The sequence below is a fragment of the Rhinichthys klamathensis genome, unplaced genomic scaffold (genome assembly GCF_029890125.1).
Source record: "Rhinichthys klamathensis goyatoka isolate OS25496 unplaced genomic scaffold, OSU_Roscu_1.1 h1tg000446l_1, whole genome shotgun sequence".
NCBI lineage: Eukaryota > Metazoa > Chordata > Actinopteri > Cypriniformes > Leuciscidae > Rhinichthys > Rhinichthys klamathensis.
This window is the reverse complement of record NW_026606941.1, coordinates 318,608-333,709: the sequence shown is the minus strand read 5'-3', so window position 1 is coordinate 333,709 and position 15,102 is coordinate 318,608. Positions and strand designations below refer to the sequence as shown.

The window sequence follows — 15,102 nt, the reverse complement described above, 5'->3', positions numbered from 1 at the left end:
GATGCAGCCAATGTGTTTTTACGAATCGATTCAGTTAATGGCTCAATGATTAACTCATAAACTTGTCACTTGTTGCCTTGTATTCGTGCAACCTATCAAAGAAAAGTCTGTCTGGAACGAAAAACAAAAAAAGCAAAGAGAAAACTGAGCAATCCACAAATGGTGAAAAGAACCAGTGGCGCCATATGGGACACTTCTCCCAGAGATTTGACCTCTGCTATACCTATAAAGAAAGAATGTATTTTTGGGCCATGCAGTGCGGGTTGAAATAGAATGCTTCAAGTCAAGTGTCCAGATCACATTATATCTAAAGAGGAAAGAACCTCGGTGGCCAATGAGAAACAGGTGAGAGAAGACGAGCTTTGCTCTCTGGGAGGGAGGTGAGCTCTTTTTATGCCTATGGGATACTGTTATCAGTTATATGATATTTTAATGGCCTTTTTTCCTAATAAGTTGGTGTTTTGTGTGGTCTCATAATTAATATTGTGTATGATACTTGGTGACATTCTCTTGGAACACTTTTTACAGATTTTTACAAAATGGTTTGAACCTGTCTAACTAAAAGGCTAATATTCAGCGTTTAACTGTGAGTGTTTAAAGCAGAGTTTAGACATCTCTTTCAGGGTCTATATTCTTTCCAACTAATTAAAGGCACAATATGTAAGATTTTTAGATTAACACATACAAAAACCACTATACAATGTTATATAGCCTACTGTATTTTGTTGACTTGTACTTACATGATCCCAAATGTTTCCAACAATGTTTAAATCCAGAGAAATAGAATCATTGTTATTTAACACGGTTGTATTGTTTCTTGATTTACTGCGAGTAACATGTTTGCCTCAAGAGACAACACTTTTTTCTTGTGGCTAACATAGCATAAACAGATTTGTTTTTTTTTTTGCAGGAACAGTAATTCAGCATTTTCTCTACCATACAATATTTAAAACTAATTGCATGACATTTAGCAACACAAGTCAGCCAGCTTTTATTAAGATATTCTATTATCAATCCAGCTGTAGTTTGCAACATGTGCCTCCAGCCACAGAGCGAACGCACAGAGTAACATTATAACATAACTTTCAACACACTCAAACATATTGATAGTATGATCGTTTTGACCAAGTAAAACAGTGCTGCGTTACCCAACACATTTAATTCGTCAAATAAACTGACCTGTATGAGTAACAAAGTTCAAGTTCAGGGAAAAAGGTCATCCTAAAATATACATAAACAACAAAACAAAAGGAGCGGCAGCTGCCGGCTGCCGACTGCCGCATATAAGCATAATAAAAACAGCAACATAAAATGTCCTGTTCCCCTCTCGCCCTTTACTGTCGTTTTTCCTTCTTATATCCTTTTGAATAAGCGGCCTCTGTGGGAACTTGCATACTGTGCCTTTAAACCTTTCTATTGTTTAGCTGCTCTGAGCTCAGCTCAACTTTCCAATAGGTATGATGCATTTAAGTTACTTTTGGTCTGTCAAACTACTGCTCAATCAACTATAATGGATACATTTGTCAAAGGGTAAAGAATATTGTGATATTAAGGTTAACCTACTAATTATACAAAACATTCAGATTCTCTTATTATATGGTGTCTACTTTTAAAGTCTTTATTACTTGTTGATTGATTGATTGATTGATTTAGTTAATGTTTGCATTTAATGTCTTGCATTTACGTTACATCTGTATTCATTTTAGGAAGTGAAAAGCTGTCAAGAGCAATGAAGCTCTTTTATATTTTTCAGGTTAGGAACATGCTGTCCCGAAGAGTCCTGCAATGGATTTAAAATAAATCAGCCTCACATAGGTCTGATTCAGTGAGATGGCATGAATGTGAAGAATGCCTTTTGTGCTGAACTTAAAGGTCACCTGCATGCTAGTATGTTTATTGCCATACATATTCCTGCTTTGAGTTACAACAACAATCATTCTTAAGTGTGTTTGTGCGATTAAGGCCATCAGTCAACTTTTGAAGAGCAAATCGTTATTAGTAGGATCACATTTTCTCCCATCGTTAATGCTAACGATGTCTCGGTTCAGTGAGTAAAGAATTGCACAACAATATAGGAGCACACCCCATTCGGTTCCTTGGAGCTTCCTTGGAAAGATTTGTTATGTTCCCCGCTTTGGAGACAGGCAGATAGATGAATGGATTACATATCCCCTACTGTTGACAGTGTGATATAGAATATTGGATATGTGTCTCACACGTATAAGTTGGTAGAAGGTTTATTTGCAGAGCTTGAGACCTTATGGCTTTAATTTAAATGTCTTTTTCCCTCTTAGTTCTCTTATGGTGGGGTTGACCTTCAAATCCAGTCTAATAAAATCCAGAAGCATTCCATTTAAATATGTTTAAGTACAGAGATTTAATTTTCTTTGATAGATTTCCTTGCAGCTTGTCTTTGCAGCCTCAAGTCTCTGCACCTCTATAGTAGACTTCAAAACAAATACGCTGTATTAAGTTTAGTTTTCAACAGAAGAGAGATGGGTTGTGGAACAAAATGTACACCTCTGAGTTTGTCTAACATGTAGTCTGCTTATAAATTGTGTTTATGTTTTTATAGCTACAGGTTATTGCTTAGTAATTGTGATCATCATAAACCTCCAGCATAGCAATCAACATTTTTTCCTCCCTCCACCATTCTTTTTTGTTAATCACGTAGTCTTTATTGAGATATATCCCTGTTTCCTTCAAGCACAAACTCTTGCTGAGCCTCTGCCCCATAAAAGGCATGGTAAAAGCCATAAGTCTGCTTCACGCCACGCCACATTTCTGCTGCATTCTTGTACACACAACACTGGTGGCCAAACACATTAATCACACAGATCCTCTTCTCAAACAAACAGAGAGAGAGAGAGGGCCAATGGTGAAAAATGAGTGACAGATGAAAGTCATATTTCCTTTGTGGGTATCATCTCAATACTAGGGTTGAAAACCTGGAACATAATTCAATAATTCAAAAGGGAACTGGTTTGATATATCTGAGGATGTTTCAGGGGGGACCTCAAACATGTGTATCGCTCAAAGGGTAAATGATTTAGAGCTCTCTGGAAACATGTAAATCATGCGGTACCCAGAGCTTGACTTACACACGTATATCATTCTAATGCATATGTACGTGGTAAATTAATATAGCCACTTCAAAAAATTTATTTTAGTATACTCGTCAATTTTTCTTTGGTCAGTAATTTTCTTTCTTTAAAAAAAAGAAAGAAATTAAAACTTTTATTTATCAAGGGTGCAATACTTTTGGTATGTATATTAATATAGCCACTTCAAAAATTCATATAGCCACTTCATTGGTATGTACGTGGTAAATTAATATAGCCACTTCAAAAAAAAACTATTTTACTCGTCAATTTTTTTTTGGTCAGTAATTTTCTTTCTTTAAAAAAAAGAAAGAAATTAAAACTTTTATTTAGCAAGGCTGCAATACTTTTGGTATGTACGTGGTAAATTAATATAGCCAGATTAGCCACTTCAAAAAATGTATTTTAGTATACTCGTCTTTTTTTTTTTTGGTCAGTAATTTTCTTTCTTTAAAAAAAAAGAAGAAGAAATTAAAACTTTTATTTAGCAAGGGTGCAATACTTTTATTTAGAAAATATTTAGCCAGTTACATGCAAAAAAAGCTTTTGTGTTAACCACACATTATTGGTCAAATTAGCAAAATTTAAGCAAACGCACTTAAAACAAGTTGTGTGTGGAGTGATGAATCACAGTGAAACTCTGTGCTGACATGAAAAACATGTGAAAACATGGTGATGCTTCAGAGTCTTCAAGAATCTGGTAATACATATAATATTAAATGCATTTCGACAGTGACGCATGGAGGAAGAGCTATGATTGTGTGTGGGGAGCCTTTTTAGCCGCTGGTAGGGAGCTATTACTTCACTGTGAAAAGTCATTTAATGCTTTGGAGTACAGGAGAATATTGCAGAATGGCTTGCTTCCCATCAATGAAAAGTTGTTATCTAAAGAGGAATGATCTGATGTTATTTTTCAACAAGACAATGCGCCTGCCCAAGTTTCAAAGACAACCAAGAAGTGACTTGAGAACAAGTCCATCAGGCTCATGTTTTGGTCTGGTCAGAGTCCAGATTTGAACCCTATAGTGAATATTGGGTCTCACATTAAACTCATTAATGAAACATTTTTCAACTACTCATGAACTCTTTGAAGCCATTAACTTTGTTCCACTGACTCTTCTTCCTGTAAAAGCTGTCTGCAAGTTGAGGAAGGCTATTCCATGCTACTTTGTCTACAGTATTTGTGCAATCCTTGCTAATTTCTTGACCAGAGATTTGTGATTAAAATGGTTAAGACCCTTATAAGACCACTAAATATTTTTCTAACTTGGCTCATTTGTTGTTGCTGTTTTGTTTGTTTGAAGTTTTCTAAAATTAAAAATTAAAACGGATCATTCACTTACCCTTGTGTTTGAATACTTAAAATATTACATTCCACAGAAGAAAGTCAGTCACACTCTAAAAATGCTGGGTTGTTTCAACCCAAAGTTGGGTCAAATATGGACAAACCCAAATGTTGGGTTAAAAATGTAATTAAAAATGTACAGTTGAAAGTGAAAGTTGAAGTTGGGTTAAAATTTTAAATGACATTTTTAACCCAACATTTGGGTTTGTCCATATTTGACCCAAATTTGGGTTGAAACAACCCAGCATTTTTTAGAGTGCAGAGTGATGATGGTGAGTACACAATGACAGTATTTATTATTTGGATAACTATCCCTTCAAATCTAATCGTCAAAATCAATCAATCAATCAAAAAAGCAAACTATGAAATTTTTATGAAATATTGCATTAAGGGGGACATAGATTTTGTGTAAGTATCTAAATACAGACTTAAATCTTACCTTGACTTAAGTCTGCCTTTTTTATTCAAAGGACTGCAGTCTGTAAATCATTCACCCAAAAAGCAAAATGGCATGTAATTAAAAAGCGGTAGTAACAGTGTTTACTGTTTTTCAGGGGTAATTAAAGACATAGACACGGACACAATCACTTACTCAGATAATCACTGCTGAGTGAGAGGTACTGTAACTAGCATGACTTTTTTCAGCATGCAGCTGGACATTTCCTGACTACAGAACACTTTCTCCCTGTTCTTATTCCCTACATATTCCAACCACATGTAAAAGTATCCAAATATTTATGGAGACAATCAGGTGTGCCAAAGATTTTTTTTAATAGTGTTCAGGCTCTATGTTTAGCCCTTAACAAATTAAACATTGAGCATATCTGCTGTAGGACTAGGGAATATTTTAAGGCATATAATTGTGCCTTTTTTCAATGACAACATCCTTTGAAAGTGTTCCATGAGGAAGCTATACTGTCTGAGGAATAATATACGACTACATTATGTAAAAAGCCGGACCCCTGCTTCTCTTTAAAAAACATTACACCTGGCCTGCTCTCCAGTTTCAGCCCAAGCATTTCACCTCAGTGTAACACAACACCCTGAGATCAACAGATGCCTGGGAAATTATAGCCAAACAACTTTACTGATGACTTCTGATAATTGCTGTTCCGTTCCACTTAAAATCTTGATTATAGGCTGACAGAAAAATATGTGTGGAGTTTCTCCAATCAAATTAATTTGTTATAATTTATTGTTTATGTATTAATGCTTTTTAGAGCAGATATGAAGATCTTTAACAAAGTCTTATGTTTTTGTTAGGGCTGTTATGCTGAAGTTTATTCATTTGAATGTACATTTGTGTACATTTTGTTGTAGGACTACATGCTTATTGCTTAGCGTTGAACATTTTTTTATAAACGGCACAAAACCAAAAGCTGTAAATAAGATTAGGAATCAATTTCCATTTATGAAGTTATACAAGTTTTGGAATCTAGAGGAAAAAATTTGTGCACAAATGGAAAGAACACATAAAAATATTGCTCTATGGCACCGTGTAGTTTGGTGCTGTATTTAAGCTCAGGACTTTTGAATTTGGCTCTACAAATGCCTGTCAGAAGCTATATATCACAATTCCTGGAAAATAGATTGATTAGCACTGCTACTGTAAGAAAAGCTCTGAAATAAAAACCGCTCATCAAAATGTACCTGCGAGGGATGGTGGTATGCGTGGAGCGCCCTTGTTAAGTTTATATTTAATGAAATAAGTTCCAGACAATGTTCAACATTACCTCCCTCATTCAGTTCTGTCCTCTATGGTTAAGTTTTGGAGGTAGCCACACCCAGGCTGGCCATTGGCTCAGTGCTGCAACGAGGACATTTAAACAGTTTGAAGGCAGAGAGCTGAAGGACTTGCCGGGACATTGCTGGACAGGAGGGCCCTGAATGCCTAGTCTGAGCTTGTAAACAGGTGCTTGCAGTAATAGGCGTCAGTCAGTGAGCAGGGATATTACTGTGGCAGAGAATATTCTGGGGTAAGGCATCTGCAGCTTCATTATTGCATGTGCATGAACTTCTCACTTTTTTTTTTACAGCCATAAAAATGTTCTATTTTATTGACATCAAATTATGTTATGGTGTTTGTGAGGGTAGATATCATACAGTGATTTTGAAAGAAATACTTTAATTTTATTAGTAATTGCTTCGTAGTTCTTCTAATTATAACAGAATTTCCCAATTCTTGAATATTTAATCTACACTGTAAACATGTTTTGACAGATAATCTAAAATGTACTTTATGATCAAATCTAAATGACCTATAGTTTTATTCAAGTTAAAAACTTTTTTTTTTAAATGTCTGAATCACATTAATTAATTTATATTTAATAGTCAGATCAGATTAAAAACAGAGAACTAATATAGTGCAATCTAAATAAAAAAAAAATTATTTTCTATTTTTGTAATTGCTAAATGTCCATGCTTGGTAAAGAACCATTGCCAAATTTATCCTTTTTAGATAAATATACTGAAAGCATTGACATTGATTCATATTTTGTCATTTGGGACAATAATCTCTGGTTTAAAAGTACAAACAGCTTCATTTCAATAAATAGTGCTCAATGAAAGCCTTAAAATGACTAGTTGATAAATAAATCTTGTACAGCAATGGGTGTCCCAGTCTCGACAAGATAATGTGTCCCAATGGACAATGCCTAGTGGAAAAACGTGTTTGAAGTCAGGTGCTTGGCAGCACGGTTTGTAAATTAAAGCCTTTTTTAATAGTTATAAATAATTGTTTTTTCCCCAAACAAATTACTATTTTTATTTATTTTTATTTACTTCCTACTTGCCATAACAGAAAAAATATGGTCTTCATATAAGGCTGCATTTCCTGCTCGTTGCATCTGTATGTTTTTTTTTTTTTTCTGCGGCATATGCGTTGTACTTAACCTATTTGGACCCCACTTTTACACAAGATCTAAGCAACATCCCCCTCGTCTGCCAGATTAGGACGAAAGGCTACTGTGTTGGCTTCAGGTATTATCAGAAGCCCAGATCAGATGAACAGCAGATGTTGCACGCAACCCACTGGAGTTTTACTATATGCTGCCCGCACATTACACATTACAGGCTAACAAAATCAGTTTTGGGCATCTGAAAGATCCTCTAAGGCTGCTGTGGTTTCATTCCCCAGTGGTTCATACTGAGGAGAGGAAATGAGTCTGTACCTAGTCTTAAGCTTAATTGCTTTCAGCTCTCATCAGCTGAAGAGCAAAGGGGAAAATCACTAGTGCTGCATGTTTGCGGCTCACAGTCTGCACTCCTCACCTCTCCGCCTCTTTTGTCTATGCATCAGTAAGCCCTGAATCTCCTTCCTAATGGTGCAACTGGGGCTCCGCTTCAGATGCAGTGGAACAGACTGTCTTTGTCTTCTTCCTAATGTGTCTCAGGAGAGGAGAGGGCATGGCACGGCACAGTCTGGCTCTCCGTTTTCCCGCCTTCTACCTCACTCAATTTATTCCCCTCTCAGAATGTGATTTATGCTGTTCACAGTCTGTTTGTAGTCATAGCATTGAAAGATTATGTTTTGACTTGGTGTCGAGATCCAACAGAAAACAGCCAACGGCCACTTAGCTGCATGCATCTCTTCTATGTCTTGAACCAGGCTCTGTTAAGCATCCTTTCCACTATTGCTGTAGCAGGGATTTCATTGGGCACGGCTTGCTGAATTGTTCACTGGGTATAGAAAATACATTTTCAAACATTACTGTGTCCAATTGGACATCAACTTGTAAAACCCAAGGAGATTCTTGATGTTCACAAAAAAAGCATAAAATAAGGCATATCTTTTGAATTATTATAACCATTATTAGTATTATTATATTTTTCTAGTTTTAACTGTCTGTTCCTCTGCATCTGAAGCAGAGCCCCAGTTGCACCATGTATATATATATATAATCATGCATTGGCCAGTTACATGCAAAATGTGGGCAAAAAGTATTTTGTGGTTTTTGCAGTGCAATTTGTATTGTCTGTTCAGTTCCTGTGATAGAAACAGAGCATCTTCTTTAGTGTGTTTATGTATGCGCATGCAGACTCAAACATCCCCTGTGGAAGAAGAAAGTTGGCAGGCTTTTCCTGTGTCCTCTCCAAGATAAATAAAAGAGCAAAAAGAAACAGCGCACAAGAAATGAAAGCCTCTGACAGAAAGCAATAAACGAGACCCTCAAAGGGCCTTGCAGCTCTAGCATGTGTGTGGTGTCTGGGCCTGTGATGTGGGTCATGGACCTCACCACTCCATGCTTCAATACTGCAGCATCCAATCTAATTAGCATCAGGGAGTCCTTCAGATGATGGAGAGGCTCTCCTGCCTGTTTGAGTTCAGTGTTAAGTAATATTACCCAGTGAGTCGAGTATTGTTATTTTGATATATCAATTAGGAGGGATAACGCAGAGTGAAATACTTTGTTCCAGTATGAGTCACAGATGTCAATGGCTTTGAATCTACATAAAAACACATGTTAAACCAACATTATTCCTCTAAATAGTCACAAATTGCTCAACAGACCGTAACAAACTATTTCATATGAACTGTGTTGCTGATTTGTTATGTGGTTACTGTTATATGATAATTATTTTGCTCTGTGGACATTTTGTTTGTGCTATTGATGTTGTTTTTGAAGTCGCTATTATTTGTATTGAGGTCTACTATTGGACATATACAGTTGGGTTGCATTGACAAGAATATATTGGCTGGACAAGACATTTTGTATTTAGTGAATGATTCATATTGCTTTACTTGTTTTTTCAAGGTTATTATTTGGAAATTGATGAACACAAAATGGCCGTTAGAAGTCTTCCCAGACTAATGCAATGGAATAGCTGTCCACATCTGCAAAAGAGAATCTGTCAAAAACAACAGCCGCCAGCACTGTTTTCTTCTCAGTTGGTTGATCCGTACGGCATGAGTTCCAGATTGTTCTGTGCTTCTGTTCACATTTCTATCTGGGTCCTGAGGGAGTGCTCTGTCTTCTCATTTCAGCATTTCTGCCATTCCACATCTGCTTCTGGACTTTGATGTGTGTTGATCCGTGTTTATATTTAAGCGCCACATTTACAAAGATCCTCTTAATGTTCCAAAACAAGGTGTGGAATGAATAAATGACAAATTCAAAAAACGTGGTGCTGAATTTTTAAGCCATTTGTCATTTTCTGTTTATTACAGTGTTGTGATTGATAAAAGGACATAATTCAAATCCATAAAGGAAAAGTGCATATAGATATTAATCGGTTGTTGTCACAGGTTATGCAGTGTCAGTGAAACGATCTGGCTGTAAAAGCAGAGTAGATGGCTGTCATTTAAGGTCCTGTAGGCTCACAGGGGCCCTTGCCTTTGCATTGCATAATGGCTAGATATGTCTCATCTTCTACGGGTATTTATGATTTTTTTTTACTCAAGTTCTATATGCTGTCTATCTACAACAATCAGACGCATGTAAATAATATTTTTGATTTATATTTTTTACCATATTTTTTAAAAAAGTTATTTAAATAACTGATTTTTTTATGTTTTAATTATATTATGTCATTTTTAAATAGTTTTATATCAGATTTATTTATAGAGAATGCTGTAATTTATCAAGATCTGCCGTATACATTTACTTATAATTAACTTAGTAGAGTACTAAAGTATACTTAGGATAGTATAAAGAGAAAACCCTTTTTTCCACATCAAGATTCCCAGACCACACGCGATTCACATACTTACTGTTAATGAATTACATTAACTTAGGTATGCTGGGGCCCTGCTTTCCGCCGGTGCTCGGGAGAAGAAAGTTATTTTAATTCATATTTTAGTTTTAAAGCAAACAAGTCCCATGGTGGCTCTTTTGAAGCATGGTTTTTCTCTTTTGTAAAACATCCTACTTTGCAGAGATGTATTAAAAGGTATGAATGACATAATTATCATGGGGGATTACATCATTTAGTTTGAAGTGTTCTCTGCTCCCAGAAGCCCTTGTGGTTGTGGATGTGCAATTAATGGTTTTGATGGAATGTGCTTGGCAAACATAAGGTCTGCCCAGTAGGATCAGACATCTATAACACTGGCCTTGTAAAACAGATTTCGCTCCATTAAACATAATGTGATGTCTTGAGCATTGATTTTCATGTGTGTTGCATGCAAATCAAGCTCCTTACTGGAAGGTGAGACCGCAAACCATAAGGAAAGTTTGATATTTTGAGAAAGAAATGCTTGTAAATTCAACCACACAATCATCATAAGATTCTCCAAGAGTTCATGTCTTTTTGCTTTCTTTTAGAAACTATGATTGTTAGATTCAACCGGCTGAAGAGTGGTCTCTTTCTTCTGGGGACGCTCTTTACGGTGTCCCAACTTGTGCTGTCCGAGGAGGTGCTTCCAGCAGAGAAAGAAGTCACATTCAGCCATGTCTACAGGATTGACTCTGGTTGTAAGCAGAGTTCTCAAGTGGGACAACTTTCCCAGGACCAGGCCTCAGAAGGACAGTTAGTCACAATGGATGGAGAGAATGACATTGTCTTCAAGCACAACATACGGCTACAGTCGGCTGGTTGTGGATGTGCTGACTCTGAGGATTTCAAAGCCCTGTTGTACCGTGTAAATGGCCTGGAGGAGGAGGTCACGTACCTAAAAGGCCAATGCGCTCAGGGCTGCTGCAGAGGAGGGTCAGGTATACTAACCTAGGAGATTATTCCCTGATTTTAAGAAACTTAAGATCAAGCTATTTGGATTGACTAAAAATGTATGGCAATTTTTTTCAGTTAGCAGTGCATAGTTGAAAGTTTAGTGCATAATGAAAAATGTGCAAAATGAATTGTATGTGTCCCTTATCACATGAGACACCCCAGCCTTTCTTTCTAATTACATACAGTATACATCTGTTACTGTAATAGGCTATAGACCAACTTTGGATGTGATCAGTTACATTAGACCAGAATGATCAGGAACTTGACTCTGGCACCTTCGATTAAAAATAATACTACTACAAATAACAGCAGAGATGTATGTCATTTTCAATTTGGAATGCAGAATCTTAAAGTTAAAATGCATTGAATTTTCAAATTTGAATTTAGAATTTTTGAAGGCAGTACCATTAAACTTTATACAACCCCAATGTAGTATGAATATAATTTGTTAATTCTTTAAACGACAAAAAATACATTTTTTTAAATTGCTTTAAACAACAAAACAATACAACATACATTTTATAGCCAGGGGAGCAAAGAACACACACACACACACACACACACACACACACACACACACACACACACACACACACACACACACACACACACACACACACACACACACACACACACACACACACACACACAAAAATAAATCACAAAAATACAAGACCTTTGTATCAATCAACGATTTTGAAGACAGTACACAAATGAACAGTCTTAATAGCTTTTCCATTAGTTAGTATATAATCTGGACGTAACTACATTCGTCATGTTGTCATTATCATGTGACCAACCAGCGTCAGTTACGTCGCTTCACTTCCATTCACAAATCCCGTGCACACTTCAGAATCACGCCAGAAGAAGTAGGTCATCTGCGTACTTTTTCCCTACTCTTTTATGGGCCTGTTTACACCTGGTCATTTCATGCGTTCTCTCTGATGATTAGATAGCTATCCGATCGTGAAAAGACCAGTTGTAAATGCCCTCCGAAACGCTTTCGAGATGGTTAAAATCCGATCTCTCAAACCATGTCAGGAGGTGGTCTGTCTGGGCCCAGACGAAACTGGACAAGTGCATCTGGTTGTTGAAACCACATGTGTAAAATTTACTCCTCCCAAAATGTAAAAAAACAACAACATGTTATAGGCTATATGACGGCGCTACCGCAACACGCATCACCACAGATGAATCTCAAAGAGCCAACGCTCAAACTGCCACAAATAAAACAGAAAGTAAGTCGCAGACGCTCAAAACACAATCATCTTCATTAAAAATAGTGAGATATTGATCTTACCAGTGTTGATGCCGCTCTCTCTCCTCTTTGTATTATCTTGAAATTAGCTGACGATTAATAAAATGCAGCTCATATCAATTAGGCTACTTTCGCTGACGTGAACTGCATAGAAATTTGCATGTAGCGCGGGAATTGAAGATCCGATTTATATCCGTTTTGTGGAGACACAATTTTGTGGGCAAGTGTAACCGTTTTAACATATCAGATACCTATTCGATCAGTAAAAATGCATGAAATGACCACGTGTAAACAGGCCCTATAGCCATAAATTCGGGGAGGAAGGATGCGTTTTCGGATGCAGCCATAGATTTATGGACCAAGGTCAAATAACTTAATTTCCCAGAATGCCATTGCCTGCTGTATTTCTTTGAATTGCAATTCAGTAGATTTAATTCAAAATCAATTTCATTGTTGCAATTAGCCTATACATTAAATATTCTCTCTATTTTGTTACTCTCTGCTCCATTCTCCACTTCTGATTTAAATGCACTGGTAGTAATACCACTTCATATCGTCAATATGTTAAGAGTATTCTCCTCTGCTAGGTGTGGACACCAGCTGCAGTGGGCATGGCACGTACCAGCATGACTCTTGCAGTTGTAAGTGTAACCCAGGCTGGGAGGGTCCAGACTGCTCCATCTCATCCTGCCCTGATGAATGCAATGATAATGGCCGCTGTGTTGACGGACGCTGCGTTTGCTATGAAGGCTACACCGGCCATGACTGCAGCCAGCTCACCTGCCCCAACGACTGCAAAGATAAAGGCCACTGTGTGGATGGCAAATGTGTGTGCTTTAGTGGATTCTCAGGAGAAGACTGCAGTGTCGCGACCTGTCCGAATGACTGCATAGGTAATGGACGCTGCGTGGATGGACAGTGCATCTGCGATGAGGGATTCTTTGGAATCGACTGCTCCACGGGTAAGATTGTCTTCAGTGTGAAAATGTGAAGTTGGTTTACAGAAGAAATATATATATTATTTGATTGTCCCACCTTGTAGGCAGAGGCTATTTACACTAACTCCGCCCACTATTGTCTGACTGAGCCAGGCAAAATCACAATAGAAATCCTGCTGATAACAGGAGCAGTGGTGTGTAGAGTGAGGTGGGTGGCATTAGCTTTTGATGCGACCGACGCGAGTTTGAATCTGCCACATATCAGCTCGAAGAGGCATTCATTTTAAATACAAATTAAGAAAAGATTTGAAAATTGGAAATAAAGGGGAATAAAGTGTTTCACGAGTTCACACTTACAAATAAGTCAGATAGAATAAAGGCATATTTGGTGTGCTGTCCGAGGAGAGGGCTCCGGGCTCGGTATGCGGCCCGAACCCATAGTACTCCCCCGTTCCTGACTGTGGAAGAATGAGCCAGGAGTGAGGAGTCGGGGTGGTGGAGGGATGCTGAAACTGTCAAGGAATGTTAGGTGAGTTGACAGTGGATATTTATATATGCTTCCTCTCGTGCTGATAGGGTAGACATGTAATAGTTTGGTGACGAGTTGATTGGAATGATTTATTTGAACGTGCTCCTCCCGAACCTTGTTTATAAAACATCATTTAACGGATAGGGTTAGGTGTAGGTTGTAGAGGAGGGCTTTAGGGATACTGTCCTAATAAACCAGCATCTATTTATGATTTAATAAATACAGTCATACACTGAATATGTTGTTATAATGCATACTGTTAAATAATATACTACAATACACTGAGGAGAAAATAGTATCTGCCACTATTTGGACTATACATATAAAGAGCGTTTAACTACTATTTACACTTAGTGCAAGAAAATACTGCTATTTTCACTTAGTGAACAGACTAATAAGAGTCATTCTCTTTCTAGTCAGAATACCCTGATTACCTGCGTGATTCACTAAAAAAGAACCTGTTCATAAGTCGTTTATTCAGAATTTGGACTACACTGGTCATGCTATTTGCTATATTTACCTACATGTAAAAAAAATCTTAGATTAAGTAAATTATGCTGTATATGTACTTGATTATTGTATTTTGTTTGGCTTACTTACTATTCTTAAGTTCTGGCAACTTACAACACAAATAATGCATCTCAATTAAGTTTTTCTGATAAAAAAATCTACATACTCATCTTTTTGAGTTGAACCAACAAGCACCACACATGAGTTAGATCAATGCAAATAAATACATTTCTTTTTAAAAGCATATAATCAGAAACGTTGAGTACTAAAATTCATACTTGGGCTATGTATGTATAGTATATGCTTTATTTGAGAGGATTCTTCAAGATTACAAAGTAAGGGGCAACTTTTCTAGTTCAAGCTTCGACATTGTGCAAACTTTACAATTTACAGCTTCTCCCATACTTTTCCAATAAATGCTTATATAAGAGTTAATTGAACACTTTGAGGTAGATCATTTGCTCGTATTAACTCTCTTTTTCAGTCTCCTGCTGCAAGAAAAGGTAAAAGATAGGCCTCATTAGCACAAGGGAATTGTTTTTCATCAATCCTTTTCTGTTCCATGCGCTTCGCCCTCAGACCTTCAGATAAAAGTGGAGTGCCTCAAAGTTGGAATGCATGGATAGATGAGCTGAGTTTCAAAAAATATTAGCCATGGCCAGAGCCTTGGGGTGTGACACATCATCTGTGTTAACACTTCTGAAATGGCTTCTTAGGGGAGTTATAGGGCACAGTGTAATTTACTCCAAGAA

The 15,102-nt window shown here is 37.1% G+C and overlaps 1 protein-coding gene across 1 annotated transcript in view; it reads left to right on the top strand.

Annotated features, from left to right (window-relative positions):
• Positions 1-6,276: 6,276 nt before the first annotated feature.
• Positions 6,277-15,102, top strand: part of tnn (tenascin N) — a 44,864-nt gene continuing 36,038 nt past the window's right edge. The window contains 3 exon segments of the mRNA XM_056236463.1: positions 6,277-6,422; positions 10,710-11,099; positions 12,961-13,335. Coding sequence (XP_056092438.1) covers positions 10,715-11,099; positions 12,961-13,335 — 760 coding nt within the window. The 5' untranslated portion in view covers positions 6,277-6,422; positions 10,710-10,714.